The 21,636-nt window shown below is 35.6% G+C and overlaps 1 protein-coding gene across 11 annotated transcripts in view; it reads left to right on the top strand.

Moving 5' to 3' along the window:
• LOC107227023 (C-terminal-binding protein) overlaps positions 1-21,636 on the top strand; it is a 49,205-nt gene that overhangs the window by 18,363 nt on the left and 9,206 nt on the right. For 4 of the 11 annotated variants that reach the window (XM_015668036.2, XM_046733550.1, XM_015668037.2 and 1 more), the window contains exons 2-7: positions 10,079-10,595; positions 12,281-12,568; positions 13,097-13,285; positions 13,475-13,564; positions 14,471-14,627; positions 18,148-18,325. In XM_015668036.2, coding sequence (XP_015523522.2) covers positions 10,398-10,595; positions 12,281-12,568; positions 13,097-13,285; positions 13,475-13,564; positions 14,471-14,627; positions 18,148-18,325 — 1,100 coding nt within the window. In that variant the 5' untranslated portion in view covers positions 10,079-10,397. Of the gene's footprint in view, positions 1-9,062; positions 9,168-9,275; positions 9,331-9,414; positions 9,623-10,078; positions 10,596-12,280; positions 12,569-13,096; positions 13,286-13,474; positions 13,565-14,470; positions 14,628-18,147; positions 18,326-21,342; positions 21,414-21,636 lie in introns of those variants that run through there. The other 7 variants (XM_015668039.2, XM_046733556.1, XM_046733528.1 and 4 more) reach the window with 6 other exon arrangements.

Genomic DNA, 21,636 nt, shown 5'->3' with positions numbered 1-21,636 from the left:
AAAATGAAGTCTGATCGATTCAAGGCCATGTATTCAACCTGCACAGCGGACGACACGGGTGGCTTTGAATCTGTCAGAATCTGCATCCAGTGTTTGTCGTGAGTTGATTTTCTGTTACGTAATTCTAGGGCAAACACCAGTATTAGTACTTTTTGTCGAAATTGGTTGTTTATAATATGCAAAGTCGCAGAGTGTATTGATCACGTCGTATCGGGGAATGGTATATTGTGTAACAAGGGGGCAAACTCGGTCTTTTCGGGTCGAGCGTAAGTTTGCAATATGAGTCGTAGGTGAGTCGAAGACAGATATTGTAAATACGCGAGGCGAAAAGACCGTTGCCTTCTTGTTGCGCACGATTCTTTATATAACAAGAGCATGTTCCGCGCGTAAATCGATTACAGACTAAATCAATTATTTCGTATTTTTGTGAAACAGTGCATTTGAAACCAATATTTCGTGGATTTCAGTATGTAGTCAATAGTGGAAAATTTTTTTGATAATTTATAGTTACATCGAAATTATTTTTTAATTTCACGTGACAATGTTCATTAATCTTTCACTTATTACATCAAATCGGTACTTAGTGAGTGAGAAAGTGATAATAATTCATACTTTAATCACAAAAATTGATATTGTATTGCGTAGTTCATGAGAGTAAAATACAAAAACCGATTTTGAGGAAAAATAATCGGTTATACTCGATTAATCGGGAAAAAATAATCGATTCAATCGGAAATCGATTTTTTTTTTTTTTGTCATTCTTATCGGCGGGGCCATATGCAGTATGCTCGCGGAAAGCGGTCCCCCGTTCGACCATGACTTACATCATTAGTGCTGTTACTATTCCACATCGACCATCGTACGACGATGGCACGACTAACACGCATTTGAAAATTTATATCTGTTGCCACATAGGTATGCATATTATAGATATACGTAATAAGGCGTGCAACTTGTAACTCTCCAAAGAAGATGATAAAACTGTCGTATAACAATTTCGAATTCATTCCACTCCACTAGCGTTCCTCCTTCGTGTCACCTTCGAATGCATCTTGAAATTCGCGGATCTTTGCCGTATCATTAGACGTAAATCTACACATGTCGGAGATGCAATCAATTGTGTTGTTTGTATGTACACGAGGACAATCTTGTGGTTTCTTTCAAGTCACAGCGATTCTATCCCAAGTGTATTTCTGGACAGTTATCTATAGGAAACCATGACGATAAGCTTTCCAACAAAGAGAATTGCACATAGTAAAAGAAGGAGGAAAAACAGGGAATACAGTATTATCAGCGGTCTTTCACTTATATCTCCCATACATACGTATTACGTATGCCTGAATAGTTTACGCCCGATATTGTATCCGTAGATGATGGATACATTATACTCGTACATACGGAGGTATTACCATGTGGCATACAGCGAGAGTCTAGATCATTGCATTAGAAATGAGAACACTAGACTTGAAATGGTTTTTTTTTTTAACGAATCATGCTTGAAAAACTATTTTATATCATATTATTCGATTTTCATACTTTCAATTCTGGAAAGAAATACTTTATTTGCTTCGGAAGTTGGACAGAAATTTGTCTTCGTCTGATAAACTCTCGTTAGTGTTATTTTCCTACCCATTCATCTTCAATTAGTGTATTCGACCGCATTATGTTTACACGTTGTCTATTGCGACGTGTGTATTTGTGACGATAGGGTGATAGAATGTATCTAAACCGTTGCATATAGTGCTTAAAATTAGCCATGAAAGATTTTAATCATTGCCGTTTTAACCTGTTTTGGTAGCTGATTCAGCCGTCATCATGTGTGTTCTACGGAAACTGTTTATCCAAGCCAAAAATATTGGGAGGTGATTACACCTGTATTCTAAGTTTTCCGGAAAGTCGTTTAATAACGCTCAAAATCTTCGAAGTGGCACTTATCATTTCCGGATAACTTAGTCTTTTCAACTCACAGCGAAAACACATTTCGAAGCACTTCGCACAAACTGTGCATTCTGTGAAAGCGTCGGTCGAGAAAGCTCTGATTGGCATGGCTTGATTGAAATACATTCTAAAAAGAGGACAGAGACAAAGTAAAACCGGAAGCTTCCCTACCGCAACATATAAAGATAAATAAAATTGAGAGAAAAATATTACAATATTGTGAAATTTTTAATCTTATCATCTTGGCGTCGGGCCTTGAACTCTAAGATAAGACTAAGTAGGTCAAGAAAAAAAAAATTGAAAGGTAGTACCTTTTAAGTATACATCTAAAGAGTAATTCGATGACGCTGAATCGAATGGTGATAATAGTTTTGCAACCAACCTCCGAGATCATTATAAAAAACAGGGTTAAACCGTTTAATTTGGAACGTAATAACATCATCAAAAAATATGTCAAACAAAAATTGTTGGGGACAGAAAAAAAAACGTAAAAAAGTATCCTATGGTCATCTTCGTATCTTTAAAGATAAGAGACGATGACGAATGAAAATTTAGTTTCAAACAGAGTTAGATCAACTGTTACTAAAGCAACATGTGACAACAAAAAACCGACATATATACGAATTTAATATTTTTTTTAATTTTAAGCGGAGATTTTTGCCGTGCCCCCTCCGCCCGTTTAAATGGTTTTTCGTTTTTTTCTCTCTTACTTTTGAAGATACGAAGATGAATATACAATACTTTTATACGGTTTTTTTTTTTTATATATCCCCAACAACTTGTGTTTGCGATATTCTTTGATAAATTTATTAGGTTTCGAATTAAACGGTTTAACCTTTTGTTTTATAATGATCTCGGTGGTTAATTGCAAAATGATTGTCACCATTCCATTCAGCGTCATCGAATCACATTCGGACCAAGTTTCCGGATTCATACCTAAAAAGTACTATTTTTCATGCACATTTACCGGACTAAGTATCTACCATAACTCCGTACGCTCAATCGTTTACAGACACGCCGCTCCGACAATTGACAACGAGTTTAACTCGGCCCGACACAACTCTGGTTTCTCGCACTGTTATACTATACCAACGCAGGTACAAGTCGTGCCTCCTTTACACGCAACGCCAGGCCGCCACCGAACGACCGTCTGTTTGTCTGCCAGGTCTGTCCGTCCATCCGTCCGTCTACCCATGCGGACGGGCCGATTGCACGAACGGACGAGAATGGATAGAAGAAGAGAAACGTACCGAAGGAACGAATGCGCTACCGACCGACTCTCGTACAGGCGTGTGCGCATCGGCAAGTTGCGCGGGTCTCTTCGGCGTTTCTCTCAAGGCCGAGTAATCGGGCGCGCATTCCTTCGTAGTATATGTTGTAGTCGTAGCTCTGCTGCATGCATCTTCGCGTCTCTCTACGGAGGAGCTCTGCTTTGGCTGCTGGCAGACCGTGAGTGGACACCGGCGGGATCGGGACTCGGCTTGGTATAATAAACGTCTAGATGTATGATTATTATACGTACGTATGTACATATATACGGCGGAGCGAGCATGTGTGCGTGTACGGTACAGTCAATAGTTGATCGGCGGTTAACAAGAAGAGGAAATGGGGTTGATGCCGGCCGGATGCCGGTAAAGTAATGACCCTTCTTTTATAATGCTTCTTTTCCAGCCCGCACAATTTCGTATTATACATGGATCTATAATGTGTCTCTAGGCATGAGAAACGGGACCGCACGCTTGCAGTAATATACGCATTGAGACCCACATCATGTCCTACTCAATGTCCCACTCTGTCACCAAATGTCCATTGTCCATGCAGAGAAATGATACTCGAGAATGGACCCCCATGTAATCGTACGAGACCGGCGGGTGTTGTCTCTTTGTATAACAATATAGCGACGATATACGGTGAATGAAAATAACACAAGACTAGAAACGCCAACAGGTTTCACGTACTCGGCTGTTTATAAAAAACGCGATGTCATGTCATTACAAGCGCGCGTGCATCCCGCAAATGAATGTATTATATGAGTTGAATGGGGTAATCCAAAAACACACAACTCATCCAATACGGGGCAGAACTTCAAAGAGGTTTTCTGCCCTTATGCATACGCGTATATCTCAGGTGTACGTATTAATACATGTGCGGATATATATGTATATATACTATGGCGAGGCGGTGCCAAAGGTAGGGAGAAACGTTCGGCTGAGGTTCGTTCACATGAAGCAGGAGGGGGGAGAGAGTTCGGACCAAGTTTCTCTTTAGGAGCGTAGAACTTAACTGAGTTAACTTTGCTGCCGAGCCAAAACTTTCGGCCAACTTTAAGTAGTCTTCTTCTCTCCGCGGGGGCCTGTTGTATGTACTTTGTTGGAAAGAGCAAGAATGACATACGCCACAACCGAACAGAGAGGAAAAATATTTCCTCCTCCCTCTTTTCTTTTAATGTTCGACGGTTATACCTACCTATCTACCTACCTGCTGGGCGGGGAGTTTGAGTCACGCCAGCAAACCACCTCTTGAGTTATTTCATCAACTTTTCGGTGCTATACGTTCAGTGCTGATCAACTTTTTCGTTTTCACAGGCATTCGCTTCAATTGACGATTATTGTCGAGTGTAAAATCTGATGCAAATAAGATTAACGTAAAAATACGGGTAATATTCTACGACTGTAAGGAATGTGCAATTTATAGTCTCGCTACAATGATTCAAATATTTATTTCATATGGGATAGTATGACCAAATTCAGTTTTCCAAAAAATGTGCTTCAAGATTTAGTATGACTGTAGAATGTTACGTTTAGTAGAAAATAATATTAACTGTAAAAATGTGTGCAATATATAATTTGTGAATTTTTGCCCAAAATAGTTTTTATACGTATTACTAATTTTCTCTATGTATGCATAAGTGCATAGTTTACGCGATCCAACTACTTTTGACTATATACTTACAAGTATCTGCTAGCGTGGAAATTTAGACTTATGCTCTCTATATTACCAATGTGCAATTCCCATTTTTCGTTTCAATATCTTGTGGGTAGATATATGTAGCTTAGACTATCACGTAATACCAACTACTTCTCTTTAATCTTGATATTTTTACGTATAACTATAAATCTTAATTCTTGTTTGATACGTTGAAGCCTGATTCCAAGTCACCGATATCCAATCGTTGTTCGGAGACGTATCAGTGATTACGAACTTAACCTTTACTGTCGATATTGATTCAAATTTGTTAAAAATTACTAGTGCTTTTTCAATGTACCCATATTTTGTAGATGAAGTAAAAATATGCAGTATAGTTCCAATTATCTATTTTTTCATGTTTGATTAAACGAGGCGCTCAACGTTTTTGTTACAGATGCGTAACAAAGTATCGTGACGTCACAATTTATTAAGTGCCACTGTAGGGTTAGATTTGAATTCTTTCCTTCGATAAATTTAAACTTCTGTTCCGATCTTACAGCTCATTCAGTAAAGAGAGCGACAAGAGTAGTATGAAAAACGAAAAAGGCAGGAAATGTAAAATGTCGGAGGGGTGGTCGGCCGGTCGTCGCACTGGCGTCAAAAATTCGCTGCAAGTTTTTAAAAAGTGAACTCTGAGTCGAAGTTCTCGCGGTGAACTTCTTGCCTCGACTCGAACTATTTCCCGCGATATGGTGGTTCTCAACTTGGTAGATTCTTCGGTAGTATAAAACTAACTTTTAAAGTGATGCTTGCCGACACGCACACATGCTCGCATACTCGCGCGTAACTTTTACGCCACTGTGTTTGATACCTAAGTCAGGAGACGGAGGGAAGGCTTATCTGACGCGTAACGCGTTTGTATATTAGGTACAATTTCTTGTTTATCATTGAACTATCTGGCGAACGAACTCCATGTACTTGTGTTACTATAATATGCTGTTGAATTATTTCGGTTGAATTTAAACAGCCTTGATGTATTTTTTTTCCATGTGTTTCTAATCACTTTATAGACCGTATACCTATACTGGTTTGTCCCTCTGCAACGATGACCTGCGTCTTTATTGACATTATTGTTGTAAAACGTCGAAAAATAACTGCATTAAAAAAATCACGTATGAAACGGGGGGAGGGGGGAGGGGGATGTAACGGCTATTAATTTTTTTTGTATAATGATTACAAGATTTTACGTAAAACTCGTCTGTAGATGGATTTTTTGTTTAGAATGTTCACATAAATGGATACATCATAGAGAACTACAATTATATGCGATATTATTTCACTAATCAAAAATTATACACTAAAAATGACATTTCGAAAAATAAATTCTTGTTAAAAATCAAGATCATGTTTGACATATGTCGAGGGACGAAAACCATTGCATCATTTCCAGTGTTGATTGCGAACATGATTCGAGTTATGCCAAATTGCTAGAATTTGGATTCGGTGAACAGTTAAACTTGGGAAATTTTCTACTTATCTATATGTAGAGTTCTCTGATTTCTCGAAAAATTTTAACGAGTTATAAAACAAAATAGTCTCTGAATGAAAAAAAAAAACTTAAATTAGAAGTTGAACTATTTAAATATATAATCAATGTGTGACAAGTTCAATTGCCTGATATAAAGCAATTCAGCGCAGAGGGATATTGAAAAAAACAACAAATCTGTAATATTGAACATGGAACTATAGAATTACTCAATTTATTTTCTATAATATATTTATATCATTCGTCGCAACATATTCGTAACTTAAAGCATTTCGTATGGCTAACCAAGCTTGTTTTCAAACTACGCAAGCCGTACTCGTGTATGTACAATAAGAAATGTTTGGAAGCTAAACCACAAACACCGCGGTGTGTATAGTCATCTGTGTATGCATATAAATGTAGCATGAGATTTGCTTGTAAAAGTGACACGTATTACCTCTATATACTCCAGTTATTTAGACGCCACGCTCCTCACGTCAGACTCATGTTAACACCGCGTACTTGATATTTACATTATACATATATGCCCCGAGAATGTAATTGTATCGTACATACAAGTAAAACATGCATGCATGCGCAGGTATCGTACGTATATGCCACGTCACACTTGGCATGGGATAAATTCCAGTAGAATCAGTTCTATTGTCAAACGAGGACAGCACTGGTTATAAGTTAACTAAACCCTGCAGTATATCCGTCATATTTACACAGATTGAGACAATAATTTAAATCTCACGTTTTGCCAATAGCAGTCGGAGAAGAAGGGCACCCCTGCGTCGAGTTTTGAAACAAACTTTACTTTATCATGGCTCGATTGTGGGGTGAGCTTACCCTCCAGTTTACGTCGCGCCCTGCCGCGCCGCTCCTCGGGCTTGCCGAGTGAAGTTGCTCCCAGGTTAGACAATAATTGGATAACTTCGGCTGGCTTCCCCGACCCCCGCCGCCCGCTCGCCTCGCCAACTGCTCGCCGCCACTTTCTCTGCTTCGTTGTCCCCAAGTATAAAAACTCTGTTGCACATAGTTTGAATGCAAGGGTTTAGTACGATGATAAATTTGTATATGCACGATCGCTATTTAAAAAATATTATACGTACACGTCAGGCACTTGATAGAAAAAAAAACTTGTATGCATATCATGTTGTATACTTTGAAATATTTCTATATTTATGTACAATTATGGGCGATTTCGCAACAAATCATCCAGCCCGTGACCTTGGCCATTTTTTAGATTTTATTGAATGTATTTATATACATATCACGAAATACTGGAATTCAGTCATTTTTTCTACAAATTATTATGCTATCTCGAAAACAATAATGATTTAACTTTTAATAAAATTAAATCGCTATGTTTCTTGAATAGAATAACTTGACAATTTCTCAAAAAAAAAACAAGAATAAATGTTTGCAAAAAATGATATATAATAAAACAAATAATATGTATATAAGAATCCAAATTAGTCAAGGTCATAGGCTGGTCGGCGATTTGACACAGAATGCCATATATATTTTTTTTACGAAGGGCTTGCTTCGTTCCAGCATGTCCGTTTAATTTATAACTTTTTATTTTTCGTTGTATCGACATGCGCTGTGGCTACTGTAACGAGTGAACTTCATTTTCATGCACGATAATGTCAATTTTGCTGATACGGTTACGACGCACGTATCCAAGAAACGTACGATGTTGAAGTAGGTAACGCTATCGTAACGAAACAATGGGGAAAAATCGCTATTTTTTTAATCTTACAACGGTTTTTAAGAAACAAAGATTTTGAAATATGAGTGTGTTCCGTTTTATTGTGGTTTACTGAATTTAGACAATTCAAAAATAACGAAATAACGGTTTTTCCGCCACATGAATCGTTACGATAATGTTACTAACTTCAATAAGATAGAAACATGGAGATTCAATGGGTTTCATCCCAACATGCGCCGTGCGCGCCCGATGGTCAGAGAGACGGACGGACGGACGGACGGAAGCAAGGAGGGAGAGAAGGAACGAAGGAATGACGGCTTTATGATCACTTGGAGCATTTTTCACATCACCCAAACCTTCGGCACTTGGCAGTATCCAAAAAGACCTTAATCGTTGTTCTACGCCTCCGTTTCATTGAGATGATATGAGCTTTATATTTTCGCTGAGTTGGCACAACATGTGCCCAAGTGCTGGGGTTGCATTCTCTCGTGTTAGTAACACTGCTATCGCGTCCACGTTTTTTGCTGAGCCGAGCACTTGATCCCCTTTTATAGCCCGCGCCGGGCATATCGTTTTATTCGTGTAAATCAAGTCTAATTGTCCGAATTTCTTTGGGTCAAATTTCTTTCTTCTTATTTTTCTTTCACTTGGTTGTTATACGGACAATTATGTGTCATATAAGTCTGATGACACATGTATAAATCTCCCCTCCCTTCTGCCGCACGCTTGAATCAGGAATAATAAAAGCAAAAGAGCTCGTGTGTCTCATGCGATTCGGACAAGTTCACGAATTACGTTTCTGTCGGTTGGGGGAATGAAAGAGAACATTCCCATAGTACTATGAATGCAGATACGTGTCGTACACGCACACGGATGCCAGGGATCATTTGAGGGGCGCCACTAGTCACAGTTTGTGGTTTTTCTTCAGGACATGCTTAGTGCACCGTTTTCCCGCTCTACCGTATAAACGCACCAGTAGTCTATACCGCGTTAGCAATAACTCAGATATTCGTCATTTTGATTTATGTATATATGTAAAAGTAAAAATATTCACTGTGTATTAATTTGAGACTATTGATGGTAAGCTTTTGAATTATTGAAAGTGCGCAGACCGTTTTTCTATTTTTCTCTTTCAGTCGAACGTAATTTTGTTTCCCCTTATTTCCTTTTTTTCTTAAATTCAACTAGATTTTCATCGAGGTAGGTAGTAGAGCGCAGCGAGTGTTCGGGCCATGCCACGAAGGTATGTTGAGGAAGAAAACGTTCACCCACTGACCAACGCCATCGTACTAACCTTTCATAATACATCAGCCCCAGCCATTGACTCTCGTCGCGTTCAGTGTCTTTCATCGCTAATTCCGATACTTTTACCAAGTTTTTCATCCGCTCTCGACTTACATGCGTTAATTCTAATCTTTTGATAACCTCGTGCTTTTATTGTGATCATTCGAAAGACAATAGTTTTGTGTATTCAGCTAGTGGGAACCCGGCGCGCGCCGAGGTAACCTAAAAGGTAAAAGCAGTAATCGGGATAAGTATGTGTAAAAAAAATTTCAGTCGGTTACGTTTTAGTTGGCTAAATATCACTACTAAGGTATCATTAAGACACACGTTATTGAGTGAATTCATCTTTTCCGCTACAGACTAGAATATTAATCAAGTAAAATATGCGATATTTGTACGCAAATACTGTTCGTTCTGCTGAGTACTGTGCTAACTTTCAAATTGATATTCGAAGTTTTCGAGTCCTTAATCTTTCGTTATTTTTAAAAAAAATCTAAGCAATCCACTATTGTACGTTAATCGCTAAATTTACGTTTAGTTCATTCTTCAAATGTTTGACCTATTTTTAGGTTGCATTTCTCAATTTTACAACTTCTTTATGATAAAATATCGAATTAATTAATGTTTTGTGAGTGCTACCACATGCAGTCTGAGAATATGCTCTAATACAATATTTTATTCTTCTTTTCTTGTCTGTATTTTTTCAGGTGTAGTTCTGCAAAAAATCGTGATGCGTTGGAGGTTCGGCGGTCCCTGTCCAAAAACCGACCGGAAGTCAGCTTTGCAAAAACAGTTTGTGTGACAAAAACGATTGAAAAGGACCAAAAACAAAACGAGAAAGACTATCGTTACAGACTTTTGTTTAAAAAAACATTAAACAGCTACAAATTGAATACTAAACCTCAATTTAAATCCAAGAAAAACTGCAGTTATCCTGGAACTCCTGGTGACAGGAGTTTGGCAAACATAAAGAAAGAGAAATCGAAAATAAATAAATAAATAAAAATAGGGGGGGCTGTTTGACCGATGGACAAACGGAAGATGATGCCCAAACGCCCTCGTATGGAGAACCTGCGGGGTCCAATTGCTAATGGACCCATTCAGACACGACCGCTCGTGGCCCTTCTTGATGGGCGAGACTGTTCCATTGAAATGCCTATACTCAAAGATGTTGCAACAGTGGCCTTCTGCGACGCTCAATCCACTTCAGAGATTCACGAAAAGGTAAGTTGGAGTAATGCTGCGCTGTATGTGATGTCGAAATTATACTTTTTCAGCTAAACATTATGCTTTGTTTATTTTTCCAAGGTTAAATTAAATTTGTTTTTATTCCATAGATTTGCATCAAGATAATATCAGAGGAGATAACATTCTTGTGATATATTAAGTTTTATTTATTAAAAACAAATGCATAACGTATATTAATGCAGTAAAAAAAATTAGTTACGGGTTTGGAAAACTTGGAAAAGTCACTAAATTCTGAAAATGAAAATATGTACAAATATTATGGTTGTTAAAATATTGCACTTTAATATTGTTATCTGCCTAATTAAATCTTGAATTCTTCAATCGTGAATACAAAAATATTTATATAAATCTTGTATACTTGTGGTCAACCGACCATAGTAGCATCGTACACAGCGTGCGAGATTATGGAACAGGAGTGCTTCATAACGAAACTCCAGTGCATCAATGAGGATCTGAGCGGTAACTCGCCAAAATCATAAGACGGGTCATATCATTCAGGTGCAAATCGTCCAGTTAAGGTTCAAATTTGGTCTAGCTACACCTTGACAAGGCTTTCTAGAGATGTCCTTGTCACATGTGCAAAAGCGGGTGTTTTCATTAAATATCTTGAGACAGCTGCAGACGCATAATAATTGTTATTAATCATATCTCTCTCTCACCCCGCTCAAGCTATCGGCTTATGGGGACATACTCGAAAGAGTATAATGTGACTGATAGTTGTTATTGTTGTTGTTGTCATTGTTGTTATTTCAAAAAAATTGAATTCGATTGAATTTACTTGGCGAGGTAAAAAAATGTCATCAAATATTGTGGAATATTATTGTAATACTGGTAAGGATAGATTTAAATTTCCGTTGTTTTTGTCAGACTTTTTCAAATTGAAGTGGTGACCACTTTGTTATAGCATATTTTTTTTTTTTTTTTTTTTTTTAAATATAAGTTGAGGGTATCTATTGCTTAGGGAAAATCTAATAATGAGAATTTTCCATGTTCTGGAATAGTGAGAATATTGTCAGGGACCTTTGTTTTGTGTAAGGAGTTTCTCAATTCTTTATTTTCCAGTCTTTTCATAATAAAAATGTTTCATTCGGCAATTTTTTTATCTAGAGTTTGCAGGCACTCTGCTTCCTTGAATCACTTTCATCCTAGAATAATAAATATATCAGTGCGAACCTGGCTGCCTCCATTATGTTAGACAAATAACTGATTCAATTAATAGAAGAGATTCAATTACTCGTTAAAAAACTGAACTCAATTAGATTATAGAAAACTCGGAATTTGCAAGGAGTGTTATATTACATAGCCGTGTTCAAACATCTAATGTACGTATTACGTTCCTTTGGCATTAAAAATTTTCTAGTGCATCTCGAGTGAACTAATCATTTTTATTATAAAATAGCCAGTACTCCATAAACTGCAAAAAAAAAATCAACTTCTCTTCCCTTGTGATGTACAGCTGCCGATCTTCTACTAACGTTGCGTTAACTTTGGTAATCTGCTATACACTGAACATGATTGAAGGCACGAGAGCAAGTTTAGTTGTACTTATCTGCCTGACTTGGAAATTCAGTACGAAAATGAAAATACGAAATTTGAAGTAATCATGTCAATTTCAAATTATAATCGAATGTTTTTGTTCACTATAATATTTTTATTTCTAGGTATTAAACGAAGCGGTGGGTGCGCTGATGTGGCACACTATCATACTGACAAAGGAGGACCTCGAAAAATTTAAAACTCTGCGTATCATTGTGAGGATTGGATCCGGAGTGGACAATATCGACGTTAAAGCAGCTGGCGAACTTGGAATTGCTGTCTGCAATGTACCTGGCTACGGAGTTGAAGAGGTTGCAGATACTACTTTATGTCTGATTCTAAATCTTTACCGACGTACCTATTGGCTTGCAAACATGGTTCGTGAAGGCAAGAAATTCACAGGGCCTGAACAGGTGATTATTGTGACGAAATTAGAATTGTATCACAAAAGTTTGTTGAAATATTTTTCTTTTTGTTACCTGTATCTTCCGATAATTCCTGATACATTGGGTCAATCTAAATACGACAAGTCATGTTTTACACACTCTAAAATTTAATTAAATCATGCTTGAAAATGGAAATAAATTTCAAAATAGTTAATCTAGATTTGCAACATCAATATGCAGAAGCCCTTTTTATGGTACTCCATTTCCACTAATCACAGCTTATGCGCCTTCAGATGCTAAAATCAATTGATATTGATGATGAATTAGATTATCGAGAAAGAAATAATGTTTTTGAAAATGTTCCACATTTCTTTTACCATTAGTTTATAATTGGGACTTAATTTGAATGTTTATAAATAAACTTTATTTGGAGGATAGTTTTCGATAAGGTTCTCTTTACCATTTCAATTAACTTCCTCCCTTATGACATACAAAAATGTAATGTTTGATATCAAAAACTTGAATAATAAATGTTTGTGGCTGGTAATAATTTAGGTGAGAGAGGCAGCGCAAGGATGTGCAAGGATACGTGGTGATACACTCGGTATCGTGGGGCTTGGTAGGATTGGTTCGGCAGTTGCTCTACGTGCCAAAGCCTTTGGTTTCAATGTCATTTTCTATGACCCATACCTTCCTGATGGCATTGAAAAATCTCTGGGTCTGACCAGGGTTTATACATTACAGGTAAATTTATCAACTGACGTATAATCATTATATTATTCAAAGCAGGTAATTTAGCCAGCAGCTTGCTTGTATTGTCATCTTGTATCTACCAGATTGTTTCAACAATGAATGTTATGATATTCGATACTTTCACTTCACCATAAATTGTTAATATCCATGTCTTAAATATATCTTCGTTTTTGTACTTAGGACCTCCTGTTTCAATCAGACTGTGTATCTCTACACTGTACCTTGAACGAACACAATCATCACCTAATCAACGAATTTACGATTAAACAGGTAATTAACTATTTTAAGCGGGTAAATGAGAAGAAGTTGAAATTTAATGACTAGCTATTGTTAAATAAACGTTGATGAGATAAGAGGTGATCTTTTCGAGGAACCAAACTTCACAGATTTTTAGCACGCTTTTGACATTGAACAATAATGTGATCACAGAATTATGCTGGCACACATTTTTTTTCTTTTTTTTTTTTATTCCCACAAAACTGGTACGTTGGCAAATATGTGAAATCCTACTTTAATTCGGACTATAATCTGCTCTGAAGTGCTATGGACTTGAGGAATTACACTTTGAATACACTTTGAGGCACTGTTCCGACCCATGTGAAGTAACTGGTCTGGCATTAACAATAGTATGGGGATCCGTTAAACCATGTATCGTATAGGTACGGCGCCTTGTTACAATTTGATGTTTAAGTGAAGCCTCAAGAGATACCATCTCACAGTTTCAGTTTCGACGAATAACGGCGCCCTTCTGTAACAGAAGTCAGCAGTCGGCTTACATATTTTCTGTTTTGTATTAGGATCTTGCTAGAGTAATGGAATAATTGATGTCAAACTGTCGATTACTTCATCGTTAATAATATATGTCAATGATCCTTGATAAATACTCGAACTGTAGATGGATTTGATTTTTAGCACTAGTTTTCTGCTATTACACGAAATTTGAACGCGCAATGATATAGACTCACTATTGATACTAAGAAAATTGAAAAAATATGAATATTTTTGTCTTGTGAAACTACATTAAACTAGTTTTTCATACAAAGCCAGTCACCAATGATATTGTTGATGAAAATGAGCACCATTCAGTGAAAACTGTTGCGATCATTATATTATGTAATAATGTGTTGCAAAATGTATAACATGATATGAATAATAGTAATGTTTATTCTGATTTAGATGAGACCAGGAGCGTTTTTGGTCAACACAGCACGAGGTGGCTTAGTTGATGATGATGCGCTCGCAGCAGCACTTAAACAAGAGCGTATTCGTGCTGCAGCGTTAGATGTCCATGAGAACGAACCCTACAATGTCTTTCAGGGTCAGTCCGCCCAATGTGAGTTCTATTTGGCCTAACAAAACCTTACCCAATTAATATCTACTATCCAATATCACTCTACTCATATGCATCAAACAATTACCGTATTGCTCCGAGTAAAAACGGCCCCGCATATAAGACGACCCCCAATTCTGAGACAATATTTCAGGGTATTTTTTTTAGTTACCCGCACATAAAACGGGTCCGCGCATAAGACTAGGACAATTTTGGCGGGTGATGTCAACGACAAAAAACTGGCTTATATTCAGAACAATATGGTACCTACTTAGTGTTTTCTCAGTTCTTCAATGTGTAAAGTGACGAAATAGTTAATCCATATAATGGTTAATTATCACTAGCGCATTATTGCCCATTTTGATATGTTGCCTTACGTATTTTACGATGCTCAAGTTTTTGTGCTCATGATGTAGAGATTGAAATAGTTATTAACCATTTCATGTATTCTTTGCTTGATTGAGTCAAATTTAAGTCGAAATCTGTGGTCCAATGTATCTATAAATGGAATGGGTACAATTATTGGTGATAACTATATTCCATTTACATAATTGGTAATTAGATTCTTGTGTCTATGAGATCACTTTTTTTGCGTAGATATCATGATCCCTCGTCCTTAAATCCTATTGAATAAACATTTTTTTACCCTACTGCTTGTATGTATGTGCATCCAACAATATCATGCATGAAATCTGTTCTGTTTCGAATTCAAGGCAGTGCAGGAAATTCGAAATTTTTAATTGCGGAGTGATTTATTGCCACTTTAAAATATTGTATGCTGTTTGCACATGTCTGCTGAACTTTGAGAATCTATATTTTTAGTGAATTTTACTTTGATGTATATACTTGCATAAAGCTTATTACTTCAAATTATTTCTATTGTCATTGATTAGTAATTGTCATTTTTAAAAACAGATGAACAGCTTATTGCAATACATTTGGAAATGTGAATTGAGGTTCAGTTCTTGAAGTAACTAAATCACCTTCTCTATATCAAATCGGTGATCAACTATATCAAAATTGTTTTTATGTTCGCACCAATGAAATACTGTCGATTGTTCAGAATTGTACGTTTATCTGGAGGCTTATTCCTGAGTTTGAATTGAAATACTGGACTTCATGAAGCTGAAGCTAGCAGCCAGAGTTTGCAGCCAAACGTGTTAAACTTTTTGGAAATAGAAAAATGTAGTTCAGTTTAATCCTCACAATTTTAGAAAAGAATTAGACGTTAAAGGTATTTCACAAAATTTAAATTTTCAAACTTCATTACCTTATTTGAATGAACAGTAGAACGTTTGGCTGCTAATTCTGGCTGCTAGCTTCAGCCTCGTTTGAATTTTATCAATCAATACGTCTAGCCATTCAGAATTTTGAAAATATTTGATTGTTGTAACTCTGCAACTTCAACAATTGTACGAGTTTTACGTTTTTCTTTGAAAACAAGTGATAGTCTCTTATCGGAGCACTGCTGCTGTACAACAGTGGGATGTAATGTTTGCTGGACAAATATTTCTTTAATCAGTAATCTTGTTGCTACTGGGTTTTGTTTTTGTAAAAACAAGTCACAGATTTAATTTTTTCAAACACAGCTGGGTGACAGAATCAGGAAATTACTGAATTTTTGGGCTCTGGAAAACTTCGGGAAATTAGTCGAGTCCTCATCAAACTCAGGGACATATTGGAAAGATATTTCTGTGTGGTCTACCAAAGCTATTTCAGTGTTATCAATAATAATGAACGATAAGTTAAATTTTCATTCATTTGAGATAAAACGAATCATTTTTCAATTTTCACTTTGATGTAACATCTGCTTGATTTTATTGCATCATTCTCTACAAGTTACCTTGAACAGAATTTACATGCCCATTTCTGAAGCATGATAGTAGGTATTAATGGTGAAAAAATGGCCGGGAATTTGGGGAAAATGGCTTCTGGAAATCAGTGAGATCTTAGGAAATGTACTTTGATTTCTTTCACCACCCTGAAAGTGCATTGATTTCGGTATAACTTGCTTTGACTAAAACTTCTGAAGCTGTGTTAATACCCTGTTTCTATGATGGCTCAACAGTTTCATTAAAAAGTCTACAATATCAATAACATTATAGTATTTTAACTTTAGTGTCTTTTTCGGTTTGCTGTACCTAGCATCTAATATTTCTACCATCAAATTTTAGAATCGTGACTGGATTAATTATTTAAGATTATGATTTTAATATCGATGCATAATCTTGGTTTATTTGTTGGGCACGATTGCAAAGCAGAGAGCCCATTCAATATGTAATTGCAAGACACGTTGCCTTGTGAGTCCTGAATTGCAGGTGAACTGCTTGTCGAATTTGGATGAACCTTGGACAGCATGATGTATGAAATTATTCAAGCTTCCAACACTTCCAGTTATAAAACGGCAAATTGTTTTACTTTTGAATAATTATATTGTGTATCCTAAATTCTAGAAAAAATGGCTAAACCAATTCCCATAAAATGTTATGCTGCATTAGCTATTTTTTTAGAGACGAGCCATGAAACTTTTGGAACTTCTTTTACTACCAGCTACTTAGGTGCTGAGTCACGAAGAAAACACTTTATTTGATTCGAATGAAATTTTGAAAGGACATAAAGTATGTGATGATGGACACCATTTTTTTCAGTAATTTACAGCTTTGGGTTACCATCTAGTGGCCATTGAAACTTGACATAAATTGATAACACTTAATAAAAATATATTGATTGGTGAATGAAACGAACGATTCTAAGTTTTGATATTCTACTACAATATACAGTGATTTATGTTCGTATAATTAACAATTGAAATAGGTTTTAATTCATTCTTTGAATTTTTTCTTCATATTTCAATTTGTCCCAATATCTCTCACCACTTTTACACGCAATTTTCCAAGTATCTCATTTTGCCCTGGTCTACTTTATCCAAACATTCAAACTGAGCGATTTTTAGAAGCTATAACAGCCAAGCTTTTTTGTTCTCTGGTTAGCATTGTTTTCGAATACATCGAATTTTTCTACGCAATAATCTATTTCACAAGAATATCAGAATAACGTAGGATATTTGATTTATATCATTTGCCGAAGCATTCTAAGCAATTGTTTCATCAATCACGCTAAGCATTTCCTTGAAATAGCTTGAACAATATTCGCAAAAAGTTTTCAGATCCCCTATTGCACGTATGTTTGTAATTCAGTTTGTGTTGCTGACCTTTTCATTTTTGAATATTGTTCATGAAGTCTTATTTTAATTTTATTTGGAAGAATAATAATTTTAGGTTTATGTAAACAACGTCTAACCTCCACATTAAGCCATACTATTTTCCCAAATATGGTCGATTTCATGCAATAGTCGATTTTGAAAATTCCATGCGCAATTATAACAACATTTCCTAAATCGCATGGAAATTGTATCCATAGTGTCAGAAAAATATCTGTATATAGAACAGTGAATGAAGTTCCATCACTGTGTGTCGTCGAAGCTTTAGAGAATTTGATGGAAAAGTGAAAATTCAATGTTTAGGTCCGTTGAAGGATGCACCAAATCTGTTGTGCACACCACATGCTGCGTTCTATAGTGACGCAAGCTGCACAGAACTTCGCGAAATGGCTGCCAGTGAAATACGACGTGCTATTGTCGGTCGCATTCCGGATTGTCTACGCAACTGTGTGAATAAGGAGTACTTCCTCTCATCTACTGGGTAAGTTATTTACTTATGGTCAGCATAGTGTGTAGAGAAGGGTGTTCTAGTCATGATATAGAAAAGTTCCAGCTAACAGCTTGTGACGGTTGCTCAAAACGTATGTGGGTATGTTTAATAATGGTTTAAATTTAAGAACAATGATAATAATTACAAAAAGTGAATGAGACGCCAAAATTGATAATAATATAATACGCTGATGTATAGTGGAAAGTTTTGTCCAGAATTACAGTTCTAATGTAACCTAATGATGGTTGTACATGTGCGATCCATAGGGATAGAGTTCTCAGTACTAACTATGAAAAATAAGTACACCTTTATAAAGAATAATTTTGGTATATCTTACGCATTTTATCACTTTGAACCAATTACGCAATTCAGATAACTTTCACTTTTTCAACATAACCCAGTAAGTGCAGTGTATTATTATTGGGTAAAAAATGTCATTGTCTCGTTAACTTTTTTTTTTTTTATATTGCTGAAGATTCATTCTAACTATTTTCACAATCTATCGCATTCACTATTAATCCTAGGGGTGTGCGAGTACTTGCTTCAAATTTTGAATACTAAAACCTTAACCACGCCTGTCTAAAATTTGGAATTCATGAACTGAACAGAATTTCTCAACTAATGAACATTTTTCTATTTCTATACAATTTTTATTTTTCACCATGAATTCATTTCATCACTTAATGTTACCTAATATTTTGTAATACTTATGCTTTTTTTTTTTTTGTATATAACATGGCGTTTTTGAAATTCTGAAGATTCGTCAACTCCAAATTAACGAATCTTGAACACCTGTATTTTCAACCTTCTATCTTATGTTTCCGCTTATTTAACGTATCATTAAATATCTTGAAATGAAAATGATGTGCGGTCAAAATGTATTTTAATTTGGATAATTACTAGAAAAGTCATCTAATTGTCTTTAAATTTTGTATTTCAAATTTCACAATTTGTATTGTGTGCAGTTAGAACATTGATATTCTTGAAAGAATATGTATGATTCATTCGAAACTTGAACGCAGGTTTCTTGCAATGATGTTTCACCTGTCTGGTGTTCACCAATTTGGTTTCTTTCCTCATACACAATCAGTATATTGATCGAAATCAAGTAGATTAAAGATCATAAGTAAATCAAATGATACTCCGATCTTTCAACTTGTATAATTATTCACCTATATTTCGTGATTGAAGTATCGTTATTTTTAAGATACAATGTTAACAACTTATAACGTAACTTATTAGTGAGAAAAATCGTCATCTGTAATTGAAAGAAGATTACATTGTTACGTATATTTATTTTTCATAAATCCAGCTTCACGTATTTCCACATCATATTGAGTGAATTTTATTTTTTTTTCATTTGACGAGAAATTTGACAGACCAGGCGTGCTTGTATTATTATGCTTACTGGTTTGATGGCAATATGAATATTTTGATGCACATTGCACTTTTTAGGATTTTGCGCGGTTTGTAGTTGATCTGTCGATTTAGGGAAATTGAGGAAATTATCAAAACATGACTGAATTCAGACGACTTTTTTTATATGAATTTTATTTAATATAAGTAACTGATTATTGAATGTGGACTGTAATACTATAACATCTCTTATATTTTATTGTTTACTTCAGAGTCCCAATACACCCAGATTTGCAGTCATTACCACGCCATTTGCGTCAAATTCAATTTCTGTATTGTTTGCATGATTGTGAAAATGCTCTTATAAAGTCCAAATGTTTCTTTTTGAATTTTATACAAATTGTTAGATCAGTGTTGCAATTAAAATCTCTGCAATTACCATATGGTAATTATTGTCAAATATTTTAATAGGGTTGTGATGGAGCCAATGCATGGGCAAGAGCAATGTCCATGATAAATGACATAATTTTCCTAGATTAGTATGGGCCACAACGATCACTTTTGGCCTAGAAGAAAGCATTTCTAATCGAAAATTTCGCATTTAGAACAAAGAACAGTATCAATTCTGAGATTCAATGAACATAGATAGAAAAAAAAATTTACCGCGCGCGAAGTGTATCACACGAATATTTCAGTAATTTATACCAGAATGTTGGAACCAATTTTTATGTTGTATTAATCTTTCTAGTTTACTTCCAAATATAATTAATGCTTGCCTGGAATACAAGGATCACCGATTAACTTTTGGTTTGAAAAACTATGCAAATATTTAGTACGCAGCTGCTTGACAATTGTCCATGACACCTTTCGTACAGCCGGTGTACATCCGAGTAAAATCATTTCTGATCCTCCTAATTTTAGCGGGTCAGAAATAAGGTTGGCAGCACTAGCGTCTAACTTATACCTATTGAATATCATATGCCATATCTGCTCGATGTACCAATGCGATTGGTTACAAGCTGCTGGAGCCAACCTCATTTTGACCTGCTTAAACTAAGACGGCGGTCAGAATCGACTTAACTTGGGTGTACTTTATAGTCTTGCTTTTATGCTTTCTGTTTTCCTAATCTCAGTTAACTTGAGGTGACTCATGTTCTCCAAGATTTTATGAAATGCATTTTCGTCTACACAATCTGATAATAACGGTACATCTTTTTCCAATTGTACCTAATAGGGTTTTTAAATCATGATACTTTTCCTGATGAAAAACAGAAATAATTGAATAGAAATTAGTTTTCTGCCGTTTTCTGGTTTAACTGCGTTTATTTACTTATTAGTATGGAGTTCAGCATGCGGGAATATATTCAATCTGGGCTTCAGAAAAAATCTCACAATTAATCAAATATCTTAAAAGATATACAAATGTGAAAATTAATTCATTATTGAAAATCATTTTTGTTTCAGACTATGTCTGACATACTTTTGCAAGCTGAATGTACTACTAACTGGTTTTAATCAATATCATTCATTATATCAAAGCTGTGAGATATATTTTTTTTTTTTTTTTTTTTAAGTCAGATTGTATGAAATCAGCTCTGAATTATTTGTTATTTGAATTTCGTCAATTTAATTGTCATTTTTCAATTCTACAGGTCAAAAGATGTCATATATAGATCCCTTGATTAATTCCAAAGGGGTTGAGAATTTTGCCCAAATAAAATAGGTAAGGCTATAGCCTTCAAATTAAAAACAAAAACAAAAACAAAAATAAATGATTATAACAAGAAAAATGAAAACCTCAGAAATATATTGAAAGTTACATTCTCAGGCATATTTGGTTGAGAACAAATACTGCGAAAATATTGTTGTATAATTTACAGAGAATACGAATTTTTCAGTAAAGAACAGCATTGTTTGCATTTGATAACGCAATAAAAACATACAAG

Source organism: Neodiprion lecontei, chromosome 1, assembly GCF_021901455.1.
Source record: "Neodiprion lecontei isolate iyNeoLeco1 chromosome 1, iyNeoLeco1.1, whole genome shotgun sequence".
NCBI lineage: Eukaryota > Metazoa > Arthropoda > Insecta > Hymenoptera > Diprionidae > Neodiprion > Neodiprion lecontei.
The sequence above is the reverse complement of the archived record's forward strand: the minus strand, read 5'-3'. Positions and strand labels throughout refer to the sequence as shown.